The sequence below is a fragment of the Syngnathus floridae genome, chromosome 19 (genome assembly GCF_059516105.1).
Source record: "Syngnathus floridae isolate MCC-2025c chromosome 19, RoL_Sflo_1.0, whole genome shotgun sequence".
NCBI classification, from domain to species: domain Eukaryota; kingdom Metazoa; phylum Chordata; class Actinopteri; order Syngnathiformes; family Syngnathidae; genus Syngnathus; species Syngnathus floridae.
Window position 1 is genome coordinate 3,437,772 of NC_142431.1, and position 26,997 is coordinate 3,464,768.

At 40.4% G+C, this 26,997-nt stretch overlaps 1 protein-coding gene and 1 long non-coding RNA gene across 3 annotated transcripts in view; one reads left to right on the forward strand and one right to left on the reverse strand.

The window, feature by feature from the left end:
• The window catches only part of LOC148381681 (uncharacterized), a 76,704-nt gene that overhangs the window by 21,882 nt on the left and 27,825 nt on the right, over positions 1-26,997 (reverse strand). The window lies entirely within an intron of this gene.
• On the forward strand, positions 14,611-26,468 carry tfap2d (transcription factor AP-2 delta (activating enhancer binding protein 2 delta)). The gene is made up of 9 exons (XM_088362512.1): positions 14,611-14,882; positions 15,719-16,007; positions 16,491-17,006; positions 19,365-19,425; positions 22,437-22,602; positions 23,893-24,011; positions 24,095-24,236; positions 24,378-24,491; positions 24,852-26,468. Exons 2-9 carry the CDS (start codon positions 15,969-15,971, stop codon positions 25,066-25,068), a joined length of 1,374 nt encoding a protein of 457 aa, XP_088218638.1. The 5' UTR covers positions 14,611-14,882; positions 15,719-15,968; the 3' UTR covers positions 25,069-26,468.

The window sequence follows — 26,997 nt, forward strand, 5'->3', positions numbered from 1 at the left end:
GAGGTTCTAAATGCTCTGGTGGTCTTCCTTGACATGTTTATGTAGGATGTGCTTTTCTTGTGTCGCCACCGGTCCGTCACCTTTAAATGTCCTTCAAGAGACTTGGGCCATTCTTAATTGGTTGCGGGACGGTAAGAAAGAGGGGAGGGCCAGCAGGAGGCCCACGATGGTAGGCGGGCAGGGGAGCAGAAGGAGGTGGGCAGGAGAACACAGGACTGCCGCTGTTGCCTCTGAGGCACACGTCGGCTCCTCGCTCTCATCAGCCATCAGAGCCCTCTTCTGAGATGTCAGTCAGAATGATGGACAGCTGCAGACGGATACTGGATGGAGGAGAGCGTTTTGAAAAGGCTCACTGATGCAGCATGTTTGCGTTGTGTGTGTGTGTGAAGTTTTGGGTGCAGTGGCTTATATTTTAAAAATGTTTTGTCAATTTTTAGAAAATGTTTCAGAAATACTTTTTGAAATTGTTACAGTTCACAATGCATAATCTTACCATTTCTTGAATTATTTTTTTTAGGACTAAAACCTGTGCTTTGTTTTAATGAACACATATGCCTACTATGCTACAGTATTAAAATGTTGGTCAATATAATGGAGTGCTAAATAAGTGTGGGTGGTAAAGTTTGCTATTTTGTGGTTACTTGGTGTTGTTGGAAACCAAAGAAAATAAACACCTAAATAAAAAATGATAGTATATATTTAGAATTATATGTTGTGCATTATTACATTAAAAAGTTTACAAGAACATTTGTTGAGAGTTAATTGTGTCCACACTTTCAGACCCATTGAAAGAGAAATAATGCACAATTTAGGATTTTTTTATTTTCCACATTGTTAATAAACTACTTCCTGTCCAAAAAAAACTTTTTTGAAAGGTGTATTCTAATTGGCCAATTGTACAAGTACATAAAACTTGGTTGTTTTAAAACGTTATCCCCATTTTACACACAAAAAGCACCCAATTTGCACAAATCGTAACTATTCAAAAATATCTTTATTTATATAAATGTAAATATATTTACTATGTGTATGTCAATTATATTAAATGTAACAAATTCAAATTTTGCAATATGACAGAAGGCTGTTTGGTCAAATCAATTAAAAAATAATTATATCAAATATATTATCAAAAATCTAAATTCTTACATTTAGATATAATTATATATATTTTTAAAATATTTTTTTAAGTAGCAAACATGTTCGCATAAAAATGCAATTGATTGGGATGCACCAAACATTTGGAATCTCAGATTTTTAGGACCACAGAATGATTTATTGGAGGATGTCATAATAAAATTGCTGATTGTCTTGATACAAATTTCTCATATTAATTTCCTTTCTCTTTTGTTTTACCATCTGGATAGCAATGGATCAACTAATGATACTGGAGTTACTGAAAATGTGTGTATTCGTGTGTGTGTGTGTGTGTGAGATCAGTATTCTAATGAGGGCGGACAAAAGAAGTCTGTGGCTCAGAGACAATTGGGCAGAGAGGTGCTGAGCATCAGAGGAAGAAAGCCGAGAGGGGACAGCGCTAGTTGTGGGGGGGTTGCGGAGGGTTCAGACTGGTGGCAGTCAGCGCCTAAGGCAGGGTTTTGGGGTCAGACCCCCCCAGACAACCACACGGGCCTCCAGCAGGCCTCGAGAGAGTGACACAAGGACCACGCTGGCTATGGGAGGGGCACTCAATTAGGGGAGCTTTCGACGTTTGAGCTCGGTGCTCCGCAATGGACAGCCACCTGATACCTGCACCTCACACACCTTAACCCCTACTCAAGACACTCATAACTGATTTAGAACTTTTTTTTGTGTCTTTTAACTGACAGACATTTCAGTCCATGAAATTAATTTGCTCCTGATGTGCAAATGGTAATTCTGTATTGTTCATTAAGTGGTGAAAGTTGCAGTACCGTATTTTCAGGACTATAAGGCGCATCTTCAACGAATGGCCCATTTTAAAATTTTGTCCTTATATTAGGCGCACCGGACTATAAGGCACACCATTAATGCATCATGTCAGATTTTGAATCCAAATCAAATCATTCTCCATTTTATCTTTTTTATTTCAACTTCAGACGCATCAAATTACTTTATAATCGCAAAATAATGATCCATAGTCATTTTGATTCATGATTCCTAGTCTTCAGCGGGCCACTTATGATTGATTTCATGACACAATGCTTCGGGCCAGTTTAAATTTAGGAATTTGGTCCACATATAAGGCGCACCGGACTATAAGGCGCACTGTCGGCTTTTGAGAAAATCTTTTTTTGGTGCGCCTTATAGTCCGGAAAATACGGTATATAAAAATAGTACTTTATTGAGTTCTGTTAAATGAACAACACGTAAAATGAAGTTAATTCCAGAGCCTAAACTACTTCCTGTACTTGACAAGCTGCTCCACACTGGATAAGCTCATGAGTCTGTCAAGGAGCCCAACGCTACTCATCAAGCGAAAGACGAAACCGCCTGATCTCCCGGGATTACAATATAGGTGTGCGTGTGTGTGTGTGCGAGTTCAAGCCGTGCCTGTCTTAAGATGCTCCGTATATTAGAGTGGAATGTAAAGAGTCTGGAGAGTTCATATATATATATATATATATAAGGCGCACCGGACTATAAGGCGGCTTTTGAGAAAATGTTAGGTTTTTAGGTGCGCCTTATAGTCCGGAAAATACGGTATATCAGCAGTAGCATTAGCATCCCTTATGTCAAACTGTTTGTGTGTAATCATTTTTCACAAATATCATTCTCAAGGTTTGTACTTATCTACGTGGAAATATTTTTTGGGAGTGAAGCGCCGCACTTGCTTGACTGACGAGCCGCCGTTTTGAGTTTCGCCATTTTATGTATTTAATTGGTTCTTCTGGGGGTCAAGTGGTTTCATGTCAATTCAGTCGAAGTGTACGTCAAGCTGCCATGTGAGCACCTGTTTCCTTCTCTTAGCAGCTGCCAACTCGGACTGCCAAATGACTATTGATCCCCACCACACACGCATTGAGGTGTTTTATTTTTGTTCCATAATTAAATTTGCTGAGATTGCCTTCAATAGTAGAAAAGTTCAGCAGGGCTTGGGGTTAATTTGTTGTTTACATTCCAGATTGCTGCTTTCGAAACCACGAATTCACAATATTATGTGTTATACTATTCTCAATATGGATCAACTGATTATTATGCAAATATATATATATATATTATTCCTCCTATGTTGTTATTGGTACTCCCCCCAATTAAATGGAGGCTTCACCCTAAAGGTTAAAGGTTAATAGAGGTCGCTTCCTATCCATTCAGTGTCCCAACATTCCATAGTTTACTCACATTCCTGCAGAATTGCTAATCCAAGACCAAAACCATGTTTTACAATATGATACACGTTTTAAAATAGAAATTAACATGTTGAAGCGTATTATATAACCTTATAGGGCCACATGACAAATTAAAACAAATATTTTGGACAAACAAGATGGATTTTCCAGCTGTGAAGTATTATTACAAACACACCAATACACACAATTTCATTTTTAGCAGCTGGATGACTTAACATACACTACCGTATTTTCCGGACTATAAAGCGCACCGGAATATAAGGCGCACTGTTGTTTTTTGAGAAAATTTTAGGTTTTTATGTGCCCCTTATAGTCTGGAAAATACGGTACTTTCATTATTGGAATAGAAAAGGTTATTCTTTTTTTTTTTATCAGTTAAGGGAAATTGTTTTCAGTTTGAAAGAACGAAATCTATTCTGAGGGAACTTCTGGGTTTCTGCAGCACCAGTGCACCCTACCATGAGCCCGTGAATTAAGATGCAAATCATGTTGGGATGCCAAGGAAGACTCTCCATGGAGAAAGTTCAATTAAAGACACGCACACACACAAACACACAAGCCCGGCAAACAACACAGCGCGTTTTAAAGCTCATCTGCAAACTGATTCTGTCAGGGAGACTTAGTGACGTGCGGTTGCTTTCTACAACGTTCCTCCATAACGGCGCCGGGCGGGATCAGCGTTGTGAGGCCCACAGGGGAGAAGGAGAGGCGGCAGGCTCTAAATAGAGCCTTCCTCTGTTAAATATTAACACTCAGCCTTCCTTTGACAGAGAGCAGGCCGCCATGTCGCCTTCCATCTCCACCAAGAGAAGATGCAACATCGCATTCCACTCAAGCACACACAAACACACACACACGCTTGGACACAACACAAGGCTGCGGACACGCCGCATGAATACAAAGTAAGTTATGGATGTGCTTTGAAAGCCTGCTAGCTTTTCTGTCCATCTCAACCAAATGAACTTATTGTCTGGACGATAGATTTAGCCTTCAAAAACAACCCCCCCCCCTTGAAAACAAATCCCTTGATAACTGTATAATTAAAATTTGGGAATTTTTATTCCAAGACAACTGCGCCCTTATAATAATAAGAATGATTTTTTTTTTTTTTTTGGAATAATGACATTAAAAAAAGATGTCATGGCAGCATTTTTCAATGAAGTAAATGCTAATGCAAGGACACGCTAAAAGTGTGTGTTGGTCGGCCTTGGATGTGGCACACTGTGTGTAAGTGTGTGTGTGTGTTTTGGTGGAAGTTGCACCTTTGTTTTATCATCTTTGTTAATTTCATTGACGCACAGTATTTGATAGTTTAGAGAAAAGCATGGTGTGCAATATCTTATTTTACATCAAAACCTTTTGAACACATTATGGTTTTCGTGTCCAAGGACGGAAAAAAGTGCTAAAATGGCAGAAAAATATTGAGTGTAACATTACTTATAATATAAGTAAAGATAAAAAAAGATAAAAATTACAGTGGAAGCATTGTGTCATAATAAAATGAATAAAATTTAATACATGTTGAAAACTGCTAATGTCTCTTCTTCCCTGCCTGGAAACACAGCAGCTTTTTAAATGTATGAATCATATAGATATAAATAAAACATGATTTCAAACTTTTGGAATAACGGTGAGAAAAGTGGGAAGTTTTTTCGACATCCATTTGTCACTGAAACGCTTGGCAGGTTTTACGATCATTTTCCCTCCCAATTTTTACAACTCAAACATGATGATCACAAGACACTAATCCAAGTTTACTTCAGGATAAGATGTCGTAATTAGCGCACGGTTAGGAGTAAATCACTCTTCAGGATTTTCGGGGGAGCCTGGAAGCACCCGAAACACGATTAGTCCTGCCTGCCAAGGTTAATTCCTTCCCTTACTAGTTTCAACCTCCTGCCTGCATTGGCTTCTTTGTGACTGGCGGTGATGGTGAAGTCATTAAAAGTTAATCAGAGCTGCACCATTACAACCAGAGTGCAGGGGAGGATTGCCTTTGCCAGTGGCTCGGGGCATCGGAAATCGTAGCGGATAGAGATAGACCGACTCGGGGAAGCAGAATCTTCTCTTCCTAATGAACCGTCACTTCCCAACATCTATCCCACCTAACCAGGCCTCATTATGACAACCCATCCCGATTTTTTTTTTTTACACCGCAGCCACATCCTGTTGGAAGGTAATGGTGGGAAAGTCGGCCCCGCCGTACTTGTCACATCACATCTACAGCGTAGCGGCCGAGAGCATATGCATGTGTTGTTCGTGTGTTTGGGGAGGGGGGGGGGTCTAGGTCTGGGGCTGTGCCTGAGGGCCTCGCCTGCGCTACAAAAGACTCCACTCAACTCCGGTTAGTCCCTTTCACTAACATATCGACACTGACGGATTGCGCAAATAGAAAATCTCTGTGATTAAATGTCCCCCCCCCCACTCGACCCTCGCCAACCAATAAACACTGACTTTGGTGTGGACAGGAGAGTGACAACATCAAGTGCTTGTTGTCTGTTGCTTTGCGGAAGAGGTAATGAAGGTGTGTAAATGTGTGTGTGCACTGCGTGCTATCACTCTCTTGCTAGGGGTGACAGGTTGGTTGGGGACTAATGCAGCGCGACGGAACTGAATGTGGCCTCGAGCAAAGCAGCTGCCTGCAGCCAGTCCTCATCTGAGCTGTCAAACACACACACACAAGAAGCCATTCCAATGGTAAGAGAGTTTCGAATCCACACACACACACTTCTAAACACACTCATGAGCATTATAACCCCCGTCGCCCTGACTTTTCTGCTTGTGTGGCTCGCAGACAGTAATGCCTATGCCTGGGTGAAGTGGTGGACATGACATGTGGCTGTTGCTTCACTTTTTACAGTTTTGTTTCACCTAATGAAGTCATAATTAGACTTGGGAAATATTTTATTATAACGTCATACGACAGCCCACTCGAGATGGTATCGGGGATTTTTGCCAACTTCGATAGCATCTAAAGAAGTGGCGGATGTGAATTTGCAGCCATTTATTTTTTTAGCGGTGGAGCTAGTCGAGGTGACTAACTAGTCATCAGTCACACAAAGTAAAGTAGCTGTTTTTCTTCATGTTGGGATATAACTGCTCAAAAAAAAATATTCTCATTTGAGAATAAATGAGTTTCAAATAAGGACAAATATTTTGGGAGGAAATCAATACGGCAAGATTTCTCTTTAACCCAAATTGCCTTCACCCACATTCACTTCGAGGATATTCCATTCCATATAATTCAGGGGGGTACCACCGATGTTTTTAACTACCCCCATGTTTACATTAGAGCTGGGGTGGTTACTATGGCAATGGAGTGCCCCTCTTAACTGGTGCACTCAGGAATAATGCATTGTTGAACATTGCCTGAGGCTAGACACACACACACGCACACACACACACACACTAATCCTTAACATCTGCTATACCGTATGTGTGTGTGTGTGTGTGACTTTCTCACTGCAAACTCATTGATAATCAGTTAAGGTGGGCTCTATTAAGTTCACTAGTAGTAGTCTGCCATGCACTATTTTGTGTTTGTGTGTGTGTGTGGAAGGCAGGTTGAATTGAGGACTGTATGACACTACTAGTGCTCCCTCTAGTGGCCGGGGACCATTATTTTTTTTGACTCACTTTCTCACACAGAAGAACCGAATAATTATTTTTTTTTCCCTCAGACAAATGATGCACTGCGAACAATTTACATTTTTATTTTGGCGATAATTTAAATCTGGGATTATGCAGAGTTTGGACACATCCTGCTGGGAATGAACCATCCAGAGGCATAATATTGGAATCAACCTAGTGTGATAATTACAGCAAAACCTATACTGTTGGTAGCCTCCAAGGACAGAAGTGACACCATTAGGAAGTCCCAACTTGCCTCATTGGAGCTCAAGTGTATCTATAATGAGGCTCATCATTCAGGGTGTGAAACAAATGTTAGCGATAAAAAGGAAGATGGAGTGTCATGAGATGTTTCCAAAGTCTAATTGGGGAAAGTTGCAAAGTCTGCAGCTCATCTGGAAATTAAAAAGTCAAACAGATGAAACCGACGAGCTTGAATTAGAATCCAAAGATGTTGAACAGATATGAAAGCAAGCTGCATTTAGGCTTTCTTTGTTTGCAGCCTCCGCCCGACTCAACACAACTTATTTTCTTTTGTGTGCCACGCGTTTACTTTGCCATCATTAGCTTGCTCCTTTCATGCCAATGAACCTTGTTTAAATTTGAATGTGAATTTGAATTTTAGAGGATAAATGAGGGGAGGGGAGGGAGAAAGAAAGTGGGGAGAGAGTGAGGTTGTCAGTTGGCTGTCTGTGTTTAATGGAGGTCCCTAGTGTCGCCCTCAGGCTCCTTCACTTCACAATTAATGGAGGATCTCTCTGGGGAAAGCTGTGCTTCTCAATAACACCCCACACACACCTACACAAATTCACGTCGAGTAATAAACCTTCTGGTTTAGCTGAACTCTGCACCACTGAGTAAGAGCACTGTAATCACAGCACGGGTTGTCGGTTTATTTCCAGCGACCCTGAACTGTTTCTACCAGTACCACCAGACACTTGGTTCCACACACAAGTTCTGGACGTGGGGGTTGATGCTATGGAGATGAGAGGAGGTGAGAAGGAAGGAGCGAAATGCTTTTCCCTCAGAACTCAGGCTTGATTATGTCTCTGCTCTGATCTGTCCACTTTGTTTTTTTTTTTTGCTCATCTTCAATTTGTGTGTGCGCAAGGTTACATATACACTGCAAAGTTGAATTTTCATGGTTATTTTAAAAAACAAGACGTTAAATGTATTATTTGTGTTTGCAACACTTATTTTATATCCATAAAATTATCACTATTACTACAACTCTTTCCTTTTAATCGTGTTTGATTTTATTATAAGTCTAATATTATAAAGTTTTTAATATTAAAATATGTTTTGCAGTTTTTTAATGAGGCTAGAACGGATTAAAGGCATTTTCATTCGTTTCAATGGAGAAAGATGATTTTCAGTTACAAATACAGATACAAAAAAGCTTTTAAAAAAAGTTCCATTATTCTAGCACAAAATATGGGATCTATTTTAGAGCAAAATGCTGCGAAATATTTCATTTTGAAACCCAAGACATAACAGCACGTTTAAGATATTAACGGGATTAAACAATTACCGTATCATTTTCTTCATCTTGTTTCGTTGTCCAGCATCTTATTGTAAACGGATTACAACATATTAAATCTATCCAAAGGAGACAATGGCTAGATTTAATCTATATTAGCCTTAATTCACAGTAAATCCCTCCAATCAGCTATTTTCTATAACGTAATCCTCATTAATCTGAAAAACACAATATCCAGACTCCACACAGGTAGGCAAGAAGAAGGCGGCCACCCAAGTCGTGCTAACAACCTATCCTGCTTCTTGATTTGAATTAGGACGTGCTAATAATAATAATAAGCAAGTGTATGAATAAAGTTGACTTCAGCGCTGATTGGATCGTGTTCCTTCACCTGCATGCAGCCACTTTTTTGCTCTGCATATTCATCCAACCACTCATAAATATTGATGAGCTTGGCATCGGGCGCAGTGGTTGCCCAGTGGCTGCAGGGCATTGTGGAAAATTAGCCACATCACTAATTGTGATCCACTGCCCCTTGAGCATGTCAATCAAACTCAGGAAGGATACTTTTGGGGGCACCTGTAGCTCGGAATATGTATGCATGAAGCGGCGGGAAGAGATCGAGGGAGAAGGGGAAGAGTGAGCGCCGGTGTGTGCGGGCACATCCAGGGCCACAAGACCACACCGTTGTCATGGTAACCTCCACCATCAGTGCATATGAGGCTCAAGCTCGTGATCTCAGAGAGTGATGGAGTGAGGCTATATGAGAAATGAAATGAGTTAACCATCCATCCATGAGTCAAACTTTTTTTGTCGATGACAATTGCAACGCTGTTTATATATTTTACAACAATTCCGTGCAGTCGTAGAACCTCAGCTGTACTAATGTTAATATTAAAGGGACAGTGTGTCAGATGTACTGCCAACTAGTGGTAAACTAACAGAATGCAACAACCTAAATTGGAAACATGCACACTATGGAATCTCAGACACACCACAAGCAAGTCTGTCAATTTTTTCAGCAGAGGTGCAACCAAAATGTTTCTACATATTTAACCAAGTCATTTTGCACTTCATCCTTGTACTTTTTGTAATGCAAACACAGCAATTCTACTCAGACTGATTTTTTTTTCCATGTATAATTTTTTTTGATGTATGTAGGGCAACATGCTGTTGCTGTCTGTAGTTTAAGCTAAGACATGTTAAAATATAGATACATTTAATTATGCATGGATTATCCACCATGCGTGCATATCAAAAGCTATAACCAAGGAGAGCGTCATATATTTATACACTGTGCATAGTTGTTTCCGCTCTTTCTATCTTGTACAAAAATCAAATCTGGAATTGCACCATGCTTAAAAACAGCAAAACATCTCGTAAAGATGTGCCAAAATTCCCCGCCATCTTGCATTTCTACCACTTGATGTGACTCCCTTTGACATATCATATTTGCCGTTATTTCACCAGGTTTATTTTTTTTCCTCCTCCAAGAGTACCTTGATGAATTGCATATAGCTCTGTTTGGAAATGCAAGACACAAGAGTGTATTGCAGGTGAGTGAAGTCATTAATATTTCCTCTGTATCAATATCACTGGTGGAAGAGTGTGTGCAGCAAAAAAAAAAAAAAAGTCGATGTGTGTCGAACGCGTGCTTTAGATTGACAGGTGGATGATCTCAGTGAGTAGGGCACCCCGGGATCGACTGCATAATCAGGGAGACAAAGGAGCAGAGGAAGAGATGAAGAGAGAGAGAAAAAGAGTGTGTGTGTGTGAGTGTGAAGGGGGGATGAGAGAAGCGCAGAATAGTAAAATTCCCAGCGGGTTGAAGGGGTTGTGTGCTCTCGTCTCTGTTTATTTCCCTGCATCCGTTTGAAATGGTTTGTGTGTATGTGTGTGTATACCAACTCCAAGCCTGTGCCAGTGTGTGTGTGTGTTTGTCAGGTGTTTGATGGTTTGCAGGAGTAAATGGGTTCATTGTGAGAACGGCAAAGGTTCCACATCGGGAGACTTCCCAGGTAATTACACGGGAACAGGCAAGTAAAGCGCACAGGCTTCCTCCTTACACGCACTGATCCGTGTCGCCTTGTTTTGTCGTTGTAATGTGTTGTGTTGCCATGAAGCAGCAGCTTTGTGATCTCAGGTGAGTCGGCACTGACTTAACCAAAGTCGATAAATAAAGTGAAAAGCTGAGTTGCAGTTGACCAACACCACTCTTGGACTCTTCTAGCTTTATTCTTTATCTGTATTTGTTGCGCAATATTTGTTCATTAGCACAGGAGCCAATGGTATTGTGGGATTGCCAGATTATTTTGGGCCCAGTGGCTTTTTAATTATGAGCAAAATGTACCCACAGAGGCTACTTAAGGGCCTCCTAAGAGTCCTCAGAGTCCACTTAAACAAGCAGTGCAGCATCTAATATACTTTAAAGTCACCCAAAAGTTGTGATTGGAGTGTTGTACACGATTCATCATTTATTTTCTGACTGTTGGCTGCAGGTAAAATAAATGTCATTTTGGCTGAAACTAAATATGGACATAAATCTTTGGAGGGCTTACTTCAGTTTCTTAAAATTAATTCCTCACCCCTGATTTTAAAATACAGGAAAAAAATATACACTGTAGGATTGGCATTCAAGTGACCTCACGGTTTTGAGGTTCCGAGTTTGAATCTTGCCATCGGCCATCCTGTGTGAAGTTGTCTTTTTCTGGTGGTGTTTTCACGACGTACTCGGTTAGTTCGACACAAAAAAATTGTCTAAGGATTTGAATGTGTGTCAAATAATTCCTGCTGCAACCTTGCATCATGTCCAGCTGGCACTGAAAATAAAATCCATGTCGAACATGACAGCGTTTCGCTACAACTTTTTAACTTTGTCAATCTAGGTTATCGATGTTTATATTTGGACTATCAGCTCTTTCTGGGCTTGAATTTTTCTAAAGACAAAGTGGCAAGATCAAGTTATACCTCCTATAGACTCCTGCTTCATTTTGCTAATTCAAGATACACAATGCACAGATATTACACAAAAATTACACAACTGAACCTGCTTACATGTGTAGAATTGCAGCGGGTGTGTGTGTGCGCGATGTGTTTTGAATTTTGCTCTGAGGTGGCACCAAGTTGATCTTCTCCCAGGTTGCACTGCCAAAGTGGCGCACTCTGCTGGTTGGGACGTGAACAGCAGAAAAAAAATGTAAAGCCTTCCCACAAACTATATTGACAATTCTAAATTTAAAATGTACAAAAATCAATCTACCTTTAGTCTTGAACAAAGTTCGTTTGATAACTCATAAATCTGTTATGCCTTATGTCGGGATCACAATTAAAATGACATTAGCATCGCCATATGTTTCAATTTATTGCATTTCCGTGCAAGTACTCTGAGTAAATCAATAAAGTGGAAATGTGTTTTTATAAAATCAGACTACCAACTATTGTGTCGTTATATCTTCTACCAAAATAATAGGTACACCTGCACAAGAGCTCAGTTTTGACAATGACAAAAAAAAAGTTTGCATTATAAATCTTGCAATTCTATTTGTTCTTTTCCCCACATAGCTGGAAAGTATCCCTTTAAAAACAAATATATTTAAATGAGGAAAAAAAAACTCGTTGCTGTTCATTTCAAAATAAAAGTGAAATGGCAAGACTTGGCTTCCGTGTGATCTCGTGCAGCACTTGAGCGAATTCTGGCCAAGAAAAGTTAATGAGCATCGATCCACGCACAAACACGCACAGACGCACGCGCACCAGACCCACTGAGCTAACAGCTGCTGAAGTTAAGTTATAAGATCAATTTTATAGCATCGGTTGCTGCTTGGTGGCTGTGGACGTCTATTAAAAAAATATATATTGTTCATCAGTGACCGTGTGGAAGAGCGTCGATTGATTGCTTGGATGGCGATTTTAATTAGCAAGAAATCAAAATTAAAAATATGATTAATATTGTGATTATTATAATGATCGTTATAATAATAATAATAATAATAATAATAATAATAATAATAATAATAATAATAATAATAATAATAATAATAATAATAAATAAATATTATTTTTAAGCAGAAGGATTATGCATGTCCAATATGGTTAGTGAGTGGCTGTCCGTTGGTGGCAGATTGGCCTTCGCTGCACTATTTCAGCAGCAGCTGACACGTGTCTGCCCTCTATGAGCCTCTCTACTGACTTCAGGACTAATTACGCACACAAAGAACCACAATTAAATGCACTAATTGGCAACACAAACCAGCAATGATACCCCAACGCCCATCTTGTTGAATTGCTCTTTTATTTTAAAAATAGAAATCCATAATATCAGTTTGACTCGCCATTGTGTTTTGATTTGTATTTTTAATGCCAACGAATTGGCAGACGACTGAAAGCTTTTTTTTTTTTTTGAGGGTCAATAAAGATTTTTCTGTCTTTCTCTATTGGGCAATCTGTTTCTCCCTGACTGTCCATTTGCCAACGACCACCTGTTTCCTGCCTCCTCACCTCACGCACTGCATGCATGGGCAGAAATTAATTTGCTGCAAAACAAGGCGCTGACGCCCCCCCCCCCCCCAACACCCCCCCCCCCTTACCCTTTGCAAACTGACAAGTAAATCCCTACAATTAGCAGATCCATATTAGCATATTAACCTGTGCTTCCAGTCCGTGGCGCATCCTTTATCTAGGTCAGACACCACTTGTCTTAATTGCTTTTTATTTTGGAGGACAAACATCTTCTGGGCCGTTTGTTTATGAATCACGCCATGATTATATGCCGGTCGTTATTTGAGTGAAAAAAAAAAAAAATTCGACTCCGCATGCACACAACTCTTGCAGGACTGATATAACGGACGCCCAGAGCCATATGAGCAGGATGAGTGATTAAAATGAAAACAGACTCGGGGAAAAAAAAAGACCGACGCATGCGCAGAGGCGAAACAGCTCCAACTTCTTTACTTGGTTAATGAATCAACCATTTGTTCAGAGCTACTTGATTGGTTAGTTTAGTTTTAGTTCATTAAAAAGAATAATATTTAATATAGAAAGCCTCCAAGACATCATTATTTTATTTTTTTAATCTTCAATCAAGATGCCTCCTGCTGGTCATATTGGTCTGTCAAATCACTAGACGCGTCATGGCAAAAAAAATTCACACCTGACCTCTATTCTTGTATTGTTTTCTGACACTTGCTCTAAAAATATATCAACCAAGCCCTCAGCTCCCGGCAGGAAAGCAATGGGCTGATCAAAATTCTCGCCTCTGGGCTTTACTGCGTTTTGGGCCTTTCCCTGCTTCGTCAGGCGGCAGATGGACTGGCTCCTGTCCGGAGATCAGTGCGCATCTGGTGCATGCAGCGCTTGCAGCCCACGGTATAGTAGGGCCACTTTATATAAGCTCAAAGCCAGAGTTTAGATTTCAATTCATTTTCATTTTTTGCGTGGGGCGAGTCAGCATCTATTTATGCTAGAAAGGAATAAAAATCCAAATTACATCAGACTGATCATTGCTCTTTTTCATCTGCTGTAGACCCTCTTCCCACTCCTTTCTCTCTCACTCATTCATTCATTCATTCATTCATGAAGCTGAGGTTTATCGCTGAGCCTGGAGGGTTCAGAAAAAACAACCTCGAATCATTAATTAAAATATTTAAGGCCTTAAGAACTTTTTTTTTTAATGATACTATTGGAGGCGTGTTGCTGATTCTGACGAAATTATAGTTTAGTGACGTAATATTGCAAATACAGCACAATATGGGACGAAAAAAATTAAAAAATAACATCGAAAAATTATTTTTAACTGTTCATGTTAAATTATTAGTGTTTTTGCGACAACGGACAGTGAGAGAGGCGTGCATGCAGGAACAGATGGGATCGAAGGCTAAATAGTTGCTTAATTAAAGTGCAGAGTCAATGGTGGCGTCTGGGCGTCAGCAGTCTGCACTTTTTTTTTTTTTTTAATAATATCACATGAAGAGTGGCTTTTACAGCTGACTAGCAATCCAAACAAAACAAGTCTGATTGGGGCTTATCGTCACTATGCTCTCTGTCCATTCGCTGTGAATGGAAGAATGTGACAGTTAAGTCAGACGGTGCATGTTCCTCCCCTCCCCATCTCCTCCACACTTGCTTTTGCTCCTCTCCAGGCTGTGGCCGCGAGCTTTACCTTCTCGCGTTCACGTTTTGTATTGCTGTTTCTTCCTAGGCTGCCCAAGGGCAACGACTATAGCTATAGGTGGTGTTTGTACTCCTTAAACAGGCTGCAGATATCACACGGTGCACCGATGTTCTCATATTAGCCTCTTTATTCACCGGTGATTTTTTAACATCGTCATTTACAAGGTAAAAGTCAATGAACGAATGCAAAGAAAAAAAAGACTTTCGTCTTGTAAGGGTTTTCTGTATTAACATATCCTTGCAAGAGCAGCACGACCACCCCGAGGGCGCGTGCACAGGTGAGTAAAATCACGAGGATATATAGTACAGAAGGTCACGGGATTAATCGGGGGGAAAAAAATCATAAAAGCAATTCAATATTAACAGTGATTTAAAACATAAAACGAGTTTTGATTGGAATTGGGGTGGAAATGATAAAAACAACAAATTAATGTAAAGGAAAATAATCGAATCCAAAAGCACGGGGAAGAGAAATGCCATGCAAATTCAACAGTCAAATTAATGTTGAAAATGAACATTCAATCGTAGCTGAGAGAATGTGTTGTAAGTGCATTTCAAAATGATTTGTGTTCTCGTAAAAATCGAATGTTTAAAAGAAACATGCGTAAAATGCACTCCTTTTGTTTGTAAATTCGCATTTAAATGAAAAGAAAACATTAAAAATATTTTTAAACGCGCAAAAACATAATAAATCCATCCCCATATCAAAATATTCCATCCAAGCTCTCCGCGTATCATTTTTTTTTTAACAAAATTATTTTTGTATTTCCGACACAAAAACGCAAATATTCGATATAATGCAACTTACATTTTTTGGGGGGGGGTCGAAAATCCGTTTGTCAAAATAAAAATAAATTAAAAACAAGAAAATGGCTGTTGATATGGGGCGGAAAGCAACAAGACGGTGAAAGCGAGCAGAGGCACCAAGCACAAACGGGTCAAAAATGGAAATGTCCGCAAAAAAACGGAGGAAATTGTTGAAAGCAGCACGTGCTTCCTTATCAAGGCGAAGATACAATATTTATTCCTGGTCTCCCGGGATGCCCCACTCCGTCTATTGTCCTCCCATTCCTCAGTGCTGATGCTTAATTTTCAAAACTTCTATATCACCAAGGGACCTACGACATCAGCCGAGAAATACCCTGCAAGTACAAAATCCGTGAGCCAGCCCCGTCCGTGCAGAGGGGAGACGCTCGCCGCCTTGCACCAGCTTTTCCCTGCCCTTACTACCCACACACAGCACGCGAGGGGAGACTTTTCCATTTATCGCACATTTTGGGGACTTTAACGCCTTTTTTTTTTTTTTTGCCATTGTTGGAGAGGAGCGGGGGGGAACGCAACGGGTTACTTTGGAGAAACACACAATGTCAGCGACCTTCCCGGGACTTGTCCACGACGCAGAGGTAGGTTATTTATTTCGAAATGGATTCAATTTAAAGGGCATGCGTAAAGCGGGGTAAATATATTTAGATTTTTAAATTTTACACATTTAAACAGTTTTTAAAAAAAAAAATGCAGGAGTGCCTTAAGAAAATATATTTTATCAGTATGTAGATGATCGGATGTGTTTCTCCATTGTGATCAACTGGGAGCAGCATGATATACTAAAATATTTTTTTTTATTTGAGTTCTTTTTACAAACTTGCGGAAAAAGAGTATAAGAAAAAAGCAGATGATAGCTCCTGTTGCGATGGAGCGTTAGTTTGCCTCCCGGGCTTGCAGGTGACATCTCCTTCAGGTGGTTAAAAGCGAGGCGCTTCGAGAGTGTAAGCTGTGTTTTTTCGGATTGTGTTTTTTTTTTTTTTTTGCAAGCCAGTGTGAGGAGACAGCTTGCTGATGCTAAATGACACGGTTCCCACAGCCCGCTCGTCTTTCTTATCCCGCAGATACGTCACGACGGATCAAACAGCTACCGGCTCATGCAGCTCGGTTGCCTGGAGTCCGTGGCCAACTCCTCGGTCGCCTACTCCTCCTCCTCCCCGCTCACCTACCCGGCGCCGGCGGGCACGGAGTTCGCCTCTCCTTATTTCTCGGCCAACCACCAGTACACTCCCCTGCACCACCAGTCCTTCCACTATGAGTTCCAGCACTCCCACCCGGCCGTGGCCCCAGAGGCCTACGGTCTCAACTCGCTCCACTCGGGTCAGTACTACCAGCAGATCCACCACGGCGAACCCGCAGACTTCATCAACCTGCACAACGCTCGCTCGGCACTCAAGTCGTCGTGTCTAGACGAGCAGCAACGGCGGGAACTGGGCTGCCTCGACGCTTACCGGCGACACGACCTGTCGCTCATGACGTCACACGGCTCCCAGGCCTACGGCGTCGGGATGCACCATCCGGACCAGAGATTGCTACCTGCTGCCGGCCTGGGCCTCCCTGCCACTGCAGACGACCTGCAGGTATCTGTGACTTCCAATTTTTGCACCAACCAAAATCAAACCACTCTACTAACCGTCATGCAAAGCTTTTCCTTAATCGAGGCATATCAGAAAAAAATAGTTAATTTAGTCTAGTCCAATCAAAAACAGTCAAGTGTGATCCAATGCATACTTCAGTCCGACATATAGTATTGTGCAATTGTCTTTATTGTGGTCTAGTTTGGTCTAGTCTAGTCTAGTCTACTGTGGTATTACTTGCAAATAGTTGTAAAGTTGGCCTATACATGTAATATATTCAAGATAGGTTAGAGTAACAATATAATATATAATTAACTCTTAAATAGTCTTTAGTTGGGTAATCAAAATACAGCTAGTCAAATATAATTGGAATACATGTGTTAACTATAGCACAGTCCAGTGTGGTCACCCCCCCCCCCCTCCCCACAGCACCCATGCCCCACTGGCCTACTATTATCAGCACCCCCCCACCTCCACTACAACCATAATTCCAAAATATGAGTGGGAAGGAGGGCGCCAGATGTCTGCCAGTCTGCCGACCGCTCTTTGGAAAGCTACTGAGGTCTATAAAGAAAAAGGGAATAATGCTGCATATCATCTCGAGATCATTTGCTTGCCAGCAAGTCAGGAGGGGAAACCGAAACGAACGTGACCCTACAACAAGTAAATGTCAAGTCTGCACGGGACTGCGCCTCGGAAAGCCAGGCGTCTTTTTTTTGAAAGGTTAATTGACTGGCAGTCTATACAATCCTCGTCAAATCCGCCCTTTATTTTTCCACATGCACACGTGACCTAGATTTTTACATAATTCTTTTGGATGTAAAGTAGTGGAGATGAAAAGTGCGTGCGCGTGCATGTGCGTGCGTGTGTCCGGCTAGCTGTTGAGGCGAAGAAAAGCGGCTAGTTTCTCTATTCTCCGGTCAAGGGCGGATTAAGGGATCGGGGTTGACGACACAATACCCTGCTCGAGCACCATAAAGCACCGTAGTTTATCCAATTACAGACTTAACGTCAATCAACTTTGTCACTTATGCAGCGACATCTGAGCTGATTTAAACAAGCTTCTAGTTAAACACGTCGCCAAATTATTTCGGCTGCGTTAAGTGTATTCGCCAAAATCTTTTTTTTTTCGGGTTTTTTTAATTGAAAAAAATAACGATAGATTATGATTAAAATGTGACATGCGGGTATTTTTTAAACTCATGAATCTAAAATTGACCTAAATATATATTCTTCCACGTCACAGCAGCATTTAAAAATAATTTATATGAGTATATTTTTTGTTATACATTCATTTAATTGATTTATTTCTGCTTAAATTACACCGTGTTTTTTATTTTTTTTTACGGAGAAATAAAGCTCATATTGACTGAGGGTATAAAACCAGCGCAGTTTAGGTCCTTTAACGCGTAAAAGAAAGAACCAAAGGGTCCGTGAACCTGAGCTCGCACAAGGCGTGAACGGAACAGATGCGCCTGTATGGTTCCGTGGAGCCCACTGTCATCTTTTGAGCGCCTTAAAGAGATTTTCATGCCGAACAAAAGCAGCTGCCACACCTTTCCCCCGTCACTAAGCTAATTCATGCAAGACCTCTGCGTTTTGTATATTGATTTTATAATCACTTTAGCTTCGCAATGGAATAAAAAGAAACAGAGCAGGAGCTGGTTTTATGTATAGCCTACAATACTCCCCCCCGCCCCCCTCCACTAAAGGCGAACGACAACACACTCGCTTTCCCCCCCACTTTATTATAATCGGGGAGTTTTCTGCGTGGGCGCGGGCCTTGAGGCTCGCACGAGGGATTAAGTGTTGCTGAATATAAAGAGCGTGTTCGTCTTTCTTGATGACACTGTTGATAGTGCTGATCTGGACCAAAATGGCGGTGCTCGCAAATGCACAAGAGATAGTCAAATTATGTTTGTTTTTTTTTAAATCTAAAAACTGATATGACCTTCCCTATCCTTGTTAACCTTTATAAAGTAAAAAAAAGTCAATATTTACCATGCATGTGCTTCATATCTAAAATAATCGCAATTAGTCATTAATAGCTCTCATTCAGTGTAATGTTTTATAATTAAGATAAAAGTCACGTGCATGTGGAGCTTTTTTTTTTTACTGAATTTCACTTTACCAAAAAAATCCGCTTCCCCCAAATATTTTAAAATATACTCCAGCAATAAACAGTATGTTATAGTACAATAAAAGCAATCATTAAAAAATATATTAGTTTATTTTTTGGATGAGATTGTAGGGATCCGATATTGTTGGTAAACTACACACACTTCACCTGTAGCAATCAAATAATACGCGCAAAATGATTTTGAGCATCCCATCCGTGTTAATGAGTGCGCGTCTCCACAGGGCTCCGTGGAAGCGCAGTGTGGGCTCGTGCTGAACGGCCAAGGGGGCGTCATCCGGAGAGGTAAGACCCACTTCCACTTCTCTGTTCTGTTGTGTTGTATTGTTGTATACCCCAGGCCGTGAATACTCACGTTCAGACACGACAAGACAAGACAAGACAAGAGAGCAGCCAGACAAACACGCCGGAACACACCCCACTCGTGTGCTGTCAGCATGTTACGCACATCACTTGTAACCATGCTGCTTCCTATTTCCGGTCTGAAATCATTTTAGTCACTTCATGCACGACACATTGAGATGATCCCCTTTTAGTTCATTCCAAATGATTGATCATATATTTATTTATTACGCGGAATTAATTAAGGTGTGGACACGTGGGTCTTGGATACACACACACGCGAATGTTATCAGATATAGAATTGGTGATTCAATTCAAGATTAAAAATAGAATTCATTGTAGGGATTATCATGAGGTAAAGCAAATCAAATTACAATACAAAACCATCACAGTATTTGGTGCACCAGTATAATTATTTTATAATAGGCATTACCAAATGTTTACCTTTTCAAGGACAGTAAAAAAAAAATCCTATGGACAAAATTAAATTAGTTGATTTTTAAATGTTTTAGTGGTTGTGTGATTGCATGCTATTTTATATTTTGACGCCACAGTAAAACGTGGTTAATTTTGGTTACCTGAAAATGATATTTTTTTGCAGACCAAACTAAACAAATTCGGTCATGATGGGTTTTTTTGTGGGTTGTTGTTATACATATCGATTTATTTAGATGTTTTTTTTTAAAAAATTTAACTGCATTTGTCACATAAAAGTCTAAGCTGTTTTTTCTGTATTTTTGGGAACGTCCGGAGTTATTTGCGCGCATTTAGCTCTGCAAAACATGCTGTTTTTAAAGCGCACGCGCGTTCGTACGTGTTTATAGTCAGACCGTTGTGCTTTTCCATACGGAGAGGAAAGCGGCGTGTCTCCAGTTAAATTTTTCATCAGGCCTTCTTAGGTGTTGGGGCTTTTCTGTCGGATTGACGCGGGAATCCCTCCGCTATCACATTCGGTTAATGGTGCGCAGTATTTGGCCCTGAGCTCAGCCGCCGCAACCATCACAACCAATAATCTTTGCTTTAGCTCGCACTCCTGTATCGATAGCTTCTCTCGCCTCGGGCGCACGCTTTGATATGCTAATGAGGATCGGGGCTCCGGATTCAGCCGAGATCATATTAATGTTGTTCTTTCTGACTGCGGCTTTGCGGGCATGAATATTCACATAATGCCCCCCCCCCCTTCTCCCCCCTGCACGCCAGAAGAAAATCAGTAAAGAAAGGCGCTCGCTATACTTAAGAGTCGTCTGCGCTTTTAATCACCCTGCGAGGCCTACTTCCGGTTCCGAGCGTGACATCACCACTTTTACTCGCTCCCGTTACGCGCTGTCAAGCAAGTCACGCGGCGGGCTTGTAAGAAGCTGTAAACATTGTTGTTAAACTATGAGAAGAATGACATTTGGCCCGTGTTCTTTTTCTTTAATTTTCGGCAAACTGGTTTTAAAACAGGCGCTTGATTCCGCGTGTGATCCCGCCCGCCGCTCGCGCCGCAGCCCGAGGCTACTCTCCGTTGCTTAAATACCGTTATCGCCTCTGGGCCCGCACGCTCCACTCGCTGCACTAGCAGCAATAGCTCGTTTCGATTGCCCTTGGCAACATAAAATACAAACTACTTTGTATCAAAACATTTTTAGGGGAATTAATACGATGTGAACCCGAGGCTTTCAGAGGCGCGCGCCCCTGTCAGAGCGCGTGAATCTGACAGACAGGTCACATATTGAAAACGGACATGCGCAGTATGATCCAGGTAGCCACTATGTCGCTGTCCAGGTGCTGAAATGCAATCGTCGCTGTGTTTGTACAAGTCGCCTATTTCCAGCGGACTTTCTGTGGCAAGGAAAGTAACACAGGCTGGTGCATTTGTGTAGATGGTGAATAATACATTTTGAGGGCTGAAATGTAGGTTAGAAAGCCTTAGTTGGTGGCCAAATATGTCCACGTTGGCTGCCCTGAAAAAAGACTGGCGTGGGTATCTTCGCCTGCAGCCCTGTTCTGCTTGGCCTAAATGGAATCTTTTCTTCCGATTCCATCACATCATGGCCTGATAACAAAGCGACACACCCCACTGTTAGATTTGATAATGAGGCAGATGAATAATAGAATATAGCCGACAGTACATCAGACAGCAACCTTGCGTTTCAGCTGCTTGGCACGTTAGTTTAAGTGAAAGTTGATTAATAATAGGCCTCCTCAGCTAGACTAGTCAATATTTTCTAGGAGGAGAGCAGGGAGACTTACTCAGATGCAGTTAATAATGCGTAAGAGCCTTCGCTAGAATGATTTATTAACACTTTTACATGCACAACTTAGTCAACTTGGTGGCGCGGTGATAACATACTGGGTTTGTTTGCGTTAAAGCAGACAGCTCCGACCTACAAATATTAGTTTGACGCTCAAGTGCACGTGGAAATGACATTTTAATTATGAAAAATGGCTTTTAAACTCTATGCATCTTGGAAATGGACAGTATTTATTTTCTGTTGGTGTCAGCAATTCTTAGGTTTCAAATAAATAAAAAATAAATACAGATGATCCGTTTAGGAAGCTACAAAGTTAATATAACCGCATAGGTTTAACTTTTTTGAATCTTGAATTGCATGCTTTTTTGACGTAAGAGTAAATTTAAATAATTCATGCAGTACTTAGTTCACTGAATTATTTTTGTCATTACCTTTATTGTTTTGGCTCACTGACTTTAGCAATATTGTATTTAAAATAACGTATTTTATTGTATTATCATTACTCACATTAAATATAATGACCAATTAGCCTATTTACAAATATAAACTTAATATGATCATAGCAAATAAACACATTTGAATTATTTTCTTGTAATGCATTCTTTTTGATGAGTAGTACACTTTAACAAATGTTCTACTTTCTGTCACAGTTACCCCAAAAAAATAAAGTTGTTGTGGTATTTTTGTTCTAACAAATTGTCTTGCATTTGCGTGCAGGGGGAACTTGTGTGGTGAATCCGACAGATCTATTCTGCTCGGTACCAGGTCGACTGTCACTCCTCAGCTCCACCTCTAAGTACAAAGTCACCATCGCAGAGGTGAAAAGAAGACTGTCACCACCAGAATGCCTCAACGCCTCTCTACTGGGTGGAATACTGCGCAGGTTCGTACAAAAATCACATCAATGTGACAGCTCTATTACTTTTTTTTCGAGGGGGACTCGAGACACCACTTGCGTTGAAGCCAGTAAGATCCAAAAAATGATAATAATAGGGATGTTTTGAACTGTTTTTTTTTTTCTCAGCCCAATAGCAAATATTTAGTATTCACCGATACATTGTACTTTTGGTGTATAAAATCTTTCAACACGACAGAAATTGTGAGTCAAAACCACAGATATGCCAAATGACCACAGTATAGCGCCACCTACTGCAGAGGAGGACTAAGAATGATGCAATGCAGTTCCACACCACCATATAATCAACATTATAAGTGTCAATTGATCAAATATTTCCTGGATGTACAGTATACTTTACACACACACACTCTGCTGAACCACTACCCTTCAATTATGTTGAGTTAGAAGGTCCATAGTAATTGCGAGACATTGTAGAGCACTTTTTAGACGCTAATCTATCTAATGAACATTGAAGAGCGTTACATGAGTCTTTGTAGAGCTCAGATAAAAGAGAGGATATGCTGGTAGGGAAACGTTCACAAAGACTATTGGTGAGTCAGAGCCAAACCATGCTAGGATTAGAGGAACCAGAGGGTCGGCTGTATTATTGATGGGGTGGAGAGACAGACGGGCCAAGAGGAGACAGGCTTTGAGAAATGGTCAAATAAGGTGACTAAACTAAAACATCGGGGAAAAAAACAATATACAGCTCTGTGCAATGTCAAATAAAGTATCGGCGAATATTTTAGACACTTTTCATAGGAACAATAGATTAGGAAATATTTTTGCTCATGTGTCATTATATAAAACAAAGCTTTGTTTGGAAATTAGTACAGTTTGATGAATTTCACTTCAAACCCGATGATCTACATAAATTAGTAAGATTAGAACTAAGAAAACCTATATTGTCACAATTCTACATGGAACAGAAAATAAAAATGACATGGATCGAAAATAGTGTGTATTTAACGAAAGATAAATGCGCTAACAACAGAGAAGAAGCTCAATGGGAATTACAAAGTGAAAGCGCATTAAATATGCAAATGTGCTTGATTAAAGAAATGACGGTTATCCTCAAGGTGACATATTATAATTTATTCAGCCTTTCATTTACTATAATCCTGTTGTCATAATAAAATGAAATCTGGTCCGCTATATATTGTCAATATTGGAGCCAAAGCGAGTTGTATTTTGGAACGATTCCCAAGAAAGCGAAAGTCCGAATATTCTAAAAATATGGAAGACGTGATGCGAAATTTGTTGACTCTTCCACAGAGCCAAGTCAAAGAACGGCGGCCGGTGTCTTCGGGAGAAATTAGACCGTCTCGGCCTCAACCTGCCGGCAGGACGGAGGAAAGCTGCCAATGTCACACTGCTCACCTCCCTGGTGGAGGGTGAGTTAGTTTTGATCTTTTCAGCTTTTATCCTTCCATTTTTTGGTCCGCATCCCTCTCATCACTCTGATGTGTGTATGCAGGAGAAGCGCTCCACCTGGCAAGAGACTTTGGCTACACCTGCGAGACAGAATTTCCCAGCAAGGCGGTGGGCGAACATTTGGCCCGGCAGCACAATGAGTCGAAAGAAACCAGCGCACGGAAGAAAATGGTTTTGGCTACAAAGTGAGAAGACACACACTCCTCCACCCATGTACACAAAATAAACCGTGATTTGCGCTAGACTTGCACTGAGCACGAAAATATATTTCTACAAAAAAAACATTAGCATGCCGATTCCTTGACTCATTTTTTTTTTTCCGTCAGGCAAATCTGTAAGGAGTTCCAGGACTTGTTAAGTCAAGATCGTTCTCCTTTGGGATCCTCCAGACCGACACCAATTTTAGACCTGGACATCCAGAGACACCTTACACACTTCAGGTAATGAAAAAAAAGATTTGTCGTCACCATTGGTGCAGAATTTAAATTCAAATCAACTAATGTGATTGTTTGGTCTCCTTTGGGCCATTTGCCATTTACAAATGTGGCAACTCTGCAATTTGGTACATTAGGGGGGCTCTTAGCAGAAAGGTCATGTGTGATGTCACCCTTTAGAAAAAGGTTTAACAATCTCCAAGTAATGAATGCTAGCAAGGGACTGGACTCAAATGTTAGCACAGCATGCAGCTGCTTGAAGAACCTCATCTGATCTCCTACCACAGGGATGGACAACTTAAATGGGGGAATTTTTCCAACACTATTACCGAGGTCCTTACATTTTCTCTATCTTCTCCCCAACAGTTTAATCACCCACGGTTTTGGTACGCCAGCTGTTTGCGCCGCTCTCAGCACTTTCCAAACAGTCCTGAGTGAGATGCTCAACTACCTGGACAAAAACTCAAGCGGCAAAACAAGCGGACCGACCGATCAACAGATTAACAGCGGCTCGGAAAAGTCGCAGCTCCGCAAAGCCGCCGAGCCCCAGAGCAAAGACGGGAAAACTGAAAAGACTGAGTAGTCCCACCCGCCTGCTCCCCCGTGCCTTGAAGCTGTGTGTGTGTATTTATTTTATTTATTGATTGATTTATGGACTCATGATGTACACATGGACATTCTAACATCAGTGTGCCATTGCCGGGGTGGTAATTGCACAATACGTACATCCACTCACGTAAAAGGGGTTAAAGGTCATTTCAATGTGCTGAATCAAAATAAAACTTGACTTTCCTCTGGTTTATCCAAAATGGGGTCACCAATCTTTATTAAAATGAGAAATACTTTTGGGGTACTAATTATTGTGAAGGGCTACACACTACTGAAATAACAGATTAACAGATTTTATCTATGTGAAGATACGGTTCAATAATTGTTCACAGAATATGCAACATTTTATTTCTATCAATTTCTGCAACTGTTTACATTTTGAAATGCTTCATTCGAAAACATTCCAATGAAATCACAATCATAAGTGAGCTCCTTTTAAAAGAGGCCCTTGGGCAGCTCATGTGGTCCTTGCCCACCATGTTGGTGACCCCTGACCTACAACCATCTTTGATTGGCAACTTTCTCAAGACAAAATCAGTTGTAACACAATAAATAAATTGTTTTGCAACATCCCCACTCCACAAACCTTTGGCTTAGTTATGAATTTCATCATCTGTGGTGTAGCAGAGAATATTTTTACACAAGAGCCTGGTATGAAGCAAAAGAATGTTCTGATGAGAATTTAATAAGATTTCTTGCTAAATTCTTTTGAGAACACATTGAATGTCCCAACACTGGCTATGACGTGTGAGTGGAAACATTTTTTTATGAGTTGTTATTTATATGGGGGGGTTGTAAAGTGCGAGATGGGTCCAAGTCAGCCATTTTGTTACAGTGACTCAGCCATCACTATTTCCTGTGCATGTCCATGTCTACCTTTGTACACTCTCGGAAAACGGCAGCTTTAGCCGACACAAGCTCTACGACTTGCTCATGAACATTTGTAAAGATATATATAAATATTTAAATAACTTTTCTTGTAGGATTTGGACTATATATATGTTAAACCCCTACATTAAAAAAAAAAAAAAAAATGCTGGTGTTCAATAAATACAAGTTGCTATGTGTTCTATTATTTACTCGGGCCTTAATGTGTATGCAAACACGCACACGGTGAATATAAATTAATGAATTCAAAGTAAACAAATTTAACTCGTAGTTTCTAATGCTGATATTAAATCTAAAAACTTTCTTCGGAATGATGTGAGGAGCTACAAAAGCTTGTTTCGCTAGCACTCATGTTTGCTTTCATGCTGAGTGATTTATGTCAACTGTTGAAATAAATTTAAAGAAAAAAAAAGATTAAACAACGGCATCTCCAGCCCACCTTTGTAGATGGTGTTTACTTGTTAGTATTTTAAAAATGAGGTCACACGCACCATACGTGGCATTAAAATAAAAAAAATCACAGAGATGCCTACACTGGTTTGTCACATTCACTCAATATCGGAAAGCTTCAAGTGGGGAAGTGATCTATCAATAACGACAGTGATATGTCAAGGAAAGATGTGAAAGGTGTCGTATGCTACAAGTTTGCTGCTATTGTTAGATTTCATGCCGCTACACAGATATGGCAGGAAGGATTCGTCAGAAATTCCTTTTAAGTAATTTAAGGACAATTAATTTGTCACAAATAGTCATAATGCTACTCAGTGATAATATTGAAGAGTGATTTTTAAAATTAAATTCTGAATTTATTAGTCTTTGATAGAAGTGTCTTTTATTAGGTTTTAAAAGTTACGTATTATTTCAACGTTCATATTGTGATGTTATTACTCCCCATTTTATAGCCATGTTAACGTTTCATTGACATTTTTTCAACCAAATGATGAAGTAAATATTTGATGATTTAAAAAAAACAACAACTGGAAGTATGTTTAGCATTGGTTGATTTTGTTCTCGA